The sequence below is a fragment of the Armigeres subalbatus genome, chromosome 2 (genome assembly GCF_024139115.2).
Source record: "Armigeres subalbatus isolate Guangzhou_Male chromosome 2, GZ_Asu_2, whole genome shotgun sequence".
In the NCBI taxonomy this organism is placed as follows: Eukaryota; Metazoa; Arthropoda; class Insecta; order Diptera; family Culicidae; genus Armigeres; species Armigeres subalbatus.
Genome location: NC_085140.1, coordinates 119,732,295 through 119,734,868, shown reverse-complemented (window position 1 = coordinate 119,734,868; position 2,574 = coordinate 119,732,295). Strand labels below are relative to the sequence as shown.

Here is a 2,574-nt window from a genome sequence, read left to right as displayed (position 1 = left end):
TAAGATCTGTCAGATCAACTGTGAACAAAATTGTTTGATTTCAATAATCACATTATTTCCAGAAATTTAGTACTATTTTTCATGCATATATTTTCATGATTTGGCTTTGAACTACCACAGATTGAAAATAATGATATTGGCGACGATTTTAAAGGTGCTTAAAAAGTGATCGGCGCGTTTTGTTACCAGCGAAACTGACAATAATATAGTCTGGAAGGCGGGAAATTAGCTCTATGTAAGTAAATGTAATTTTCTTTTTCTCTACTTGATTAAAATGACCTTGAGTATTGTTTATATAGATTTTATTTTTGTATATTCGTAGTGGTAGTACCAAGTTTTTTTGTTTCCATGATTTGAATGTAAAAAATAATTGTGGCAAATATTCTAACAATTGTTCATTTTAAATAGAAAATTATTTAAAGCATCCAGTGCAATGCCTTTAATTATAATAGGACGAGTTAGCACTGTCCTATTTAACTCCATCATCTGATTGTTACTTTACAAATGTGTATTTTCATTTCAGCAGGTCACCTTTAGTTTCTCAACTACGTCAAGAACAAGACACTGAAGACGATGTTACTGCAGAGGTCGCATATGTAAAGTTAAAATCAATTGGTGGATTTAAATGGAATGGGATTAACTCGTCTTATGTCTAAGTAAATTGATCATTCACATAAAAGCATATTCATATATTTATATCAAAAATTTGTATACAGATATTAGTACTGGAATTGAAAAGTCCATGGTGGGGAATAACTTTTCCATAAAAATCAGCTATCTATAAACCGTCTCCGGGGCTATTTCCGTTGCTTGTAACTATACTACATTATAAAATGCTCTTCAAAAGATTCTAGGGTATCACTGTTTACATTGAATGGCAAAGTATGGGTGTATTAAATCGCATAACGCCAATAGAGCTTACCTGCCTAGCGTATTTGCCTCAATCCCTCCTTCTGTGCTGCTTCGGACAGAGTTGTTCATCATCAATTGTGGAAACAACCGTTGCTGGTACTAGCAGCAAGTGGTCATATTGGCCGTCGCGAGACGTTTGTTCTGGACCCCTCAAGGCATGCTCTCGAATGAATTCTTCCACAACTTCTTGTTGTAGAACCGAGAACTCCAGTAATGCTCCCCACGCTACAAGCGCGAACGGACGATCCTTGGATGGCAGTATCGACGGAGTGATTATGTGTCTATAAAGGCATCTCTTGACGATGTTTCTCAGTTGCTCAACTTGATCCTTGTTTGCGCATGGATGGTAGAGAGCGACGACGGCACCATGCTCCGCGTTATGAAGCCAGCGTTGCGTAGGGACGTATTCATATTCTCCGTACCTTGGCCAAAGCGGGCGATGTGTACCACTGGAATTAAAAATAAAAAGATATTTCTATATCTGGTACTAAATCATAGCCATAGGATAAGACTTGAGTAATCCATAATCGTAATTCACCCGGACTTACAAAGTTGGAATCCGTTCTTCATAGTCAATACTGGTGTTCATACACTTGTGAATAGCTACGTACGCATCCGGAATATCGTACAACGTTATCAGCGGTTCCATATTGTAATCGCCGCTATAGTCATGCCTGTTATCCAAACACATAAACACAGTGGAATGACGAACGTCGTACGGATCGAAATCAATCGTCAGGTTCTTATGAGCATCGTCACAATTTGGATTATCTAGGCCCATCAGGATCCGTCCGTGCTCGTCTTGTGGGATTGCCTTCGATTCCGGAACACTGGGAAACCATTCTCCTTTCCATTCGTCTGACAAAACATGTTTAAATGTTTTCATTGACTCCGATTTAGATATAAATTAACGTTCATACCTTTTTCCGCAACTGCAATAATCACGGTCAAACTTATGTAATAGAGCAGACATTTCACCATATTTTTATTGAAATAACGGTTGAAATTTACGTCACGAGAATTTGGGATTTTTAGTATATCCAAACCTGAGGAGATTCCAAACAAGTTTCGTTCGACTTTGTTTACGATGAGAAAATAAAACGTCAAATCAAAATGCATTTCGAACTTGCCTTTTGATAGGGCGAAAGTTGTAAAAGTCATGATTGATTTTTTTAAAATATGTTTCAATAATTAAGAATGTTCAGCCAACTTTCCAAGAGAAATCGGTGTTTTATACAACATAGAAGTGGGTTGGAGTGGTGAGTAGTAATGTTTGAAGGCAGTCAATTAATTTAAGTGTTAAATACGTTTGTGACTTTCGTCCTTATGAAACGAGAATATCGAATTTATTTTGTTGTGTTGACAAAGCAAGCAACGAAACCAAAACTGGAAAGCTTCTGTCACGAAAGAGCTTTTATATAGGTCATTACGAATAATCAATGATTTTCAAATGATTTCAAATTGGGCTCTAAAAGGTGTTCCCCGAAAGGAAACATAACCCAACGAATCTTTTAATTATAAATAATTTTTGCTGGATTTTCTCAAAATGGCACGCGGCGTACCCTTCAAGAAAGATACCGCCGCGCTTTCTGCTCCCCGTTTACTTGATTCTTAAGGTTGGTATCGTGTTCAATAGATTTTTTTTTTCTATCCCAATCCCAT

General features: G+C 37.0%; 1 protein-coding gene across 1 annotated transcript; it reads right to left on the bottom strand.

Moving 5' to 3' along the window:
- Window positions 1-285: 285 nt before the first annotated feature.
- Window positions 286-2,007, bottom strand: LOC134215021 (uncharacterized). The gene is made up of 3 exons (XM_062694286.1): window positions 1,833-2,007; window positions 1,461-1,770; window positions 286-1,361 (listed from the first exon to the last, which is right to left on the bottom strand). The coding sequence occupies exons 1-3, from the start codon at window positions 1,891-1,893 to the stop codon at window positions 941-943; spliced, it is 792 nt and encodes a 263-aa protein (XP_062550270.1). The 5' UTR covers window positions 1,894-2,007; the 3' UTR covers window positions 286-940.
- Window positions 2,008-2,574: the final 567 nt, after the last annotated feature.

What these genes read in the sequence shown, in the direction of transcription:
- LOC134215021 (XM_062694286.1), bottom strand. Translation starts at nt 1,893, where the DNA reads ATGGTGAAATGTCTGCTCTATTACATAAGTTTGACCGTGATTATTGCA. An exon ending in TATTGCAGTTGCGGAAAAAG is followed by an intron (nt 1,771 to 1,832) that starts GTATGAACGTTA and finishes ATGTTTTGTCAG; the next exon opens with ACGAATGGAAAGGAGAATGG. An exon ending in GAAGAACGGATTCCAACTTT is followed by an intron (nt 1,362 to 1,460) that starts GTAAGTCCGGGT and finishes TTTTAATTCCAG; the next exon opens with TGGTACACATCGCCCGCTTT.